The following is a 605-nucleotide window of genomic DNA, read 5'->3' as shown; positions in this document are numbered from 1 at the left end:
CCCCCCGTGTTTTTTGCTCTCCATCCTCAGCCGGTTGTTCTCCTCCTCCATGCGGGACAGGCACTTCTCCAGCTCCAGGTACTCCTTCACCAGCTCCTGCTTGCTCATGTTCTGCAGGCTCTCCACATGGTACCGCTCGTAGGTCTCCGAGAAGTCCCGCTGCAGGAACTCGCTGCCGTCCCCCCCCATCCCGTCGCTTCCCCCGTCCTCCTCCTCCGCCGCCTCCTCCAGAAAATCCTCCTCGCTCGTGTCCTCCGATTTGGCGGCCGTTCGCCGCGGGTACAGCCCGGTTTTCAGGTCCGGCTCCTCCTGGTCGTGGTCCTCCATCAGGAACTGCGTGGTGTTGTAAGGGGCCACCGGTTGCCCCTTGGCGAACATCTCCGCCCGCAGCCGGGAGGCGCGGAGGCTCTGCCGCTCGTCGAACTGCTGCTTCTCCTCCCAGCTCAGCTTCGAGTAGGGCTTCCAGCGCCGCTTCTTCTTCGACGGTCGCCGACGGTGCTTCTTCTTCACCGGCCACTCCTCGGTGCGTCCCACCGACGACCGGTACCGCGGGCCCAGGCCGGGACGCGCCGCTCCTCCCGCCGACGGCCGCCCCTCGGCGCCGC

General features: G+C 67.1%; 1 protein-coding gene across 1 annotated transcript in view; it reads right to left on the bottom strand.

The window, feature by feature from the left end:
* Positions 1–3: 3 nt before the first annotated feature.
* Positions 4–605, bottom strand: part of LOC106893492 (protein HEXIM1-like) — a gene marked incomplete at its 3' end in the record, with an annotated part of 7,365 nt that continues 6,763 nt past the window's right edge. Inside the window, exon 5 of the mRNA XM_014951514.1 lies at positions 4–605. Within this exon, the coding sequence (XP_014807000.1) occupies positions 4–605 (602 nt within the window).

Source organism: Calidris pugnax, unplaced genomic scaffold (genome assembly GCF_001431845.1).
Source record: "Calidris pugnax isolate Ruff unplaced genomic scaffold, ASM143184v1 scaffold191, whole genome shotgun sequence".
Lineage (NCBI taxonomy): Eukaryota > Metazoa > Chordata > Aves > Charadriiformes > Scolopacidae > Calidris > Calidris pugnax.
The sequence above is the reverse complement of the archived record's forward strand: the minus strand, read 5'-3'. Positions and strand labels throughout refer to the sequence as shown.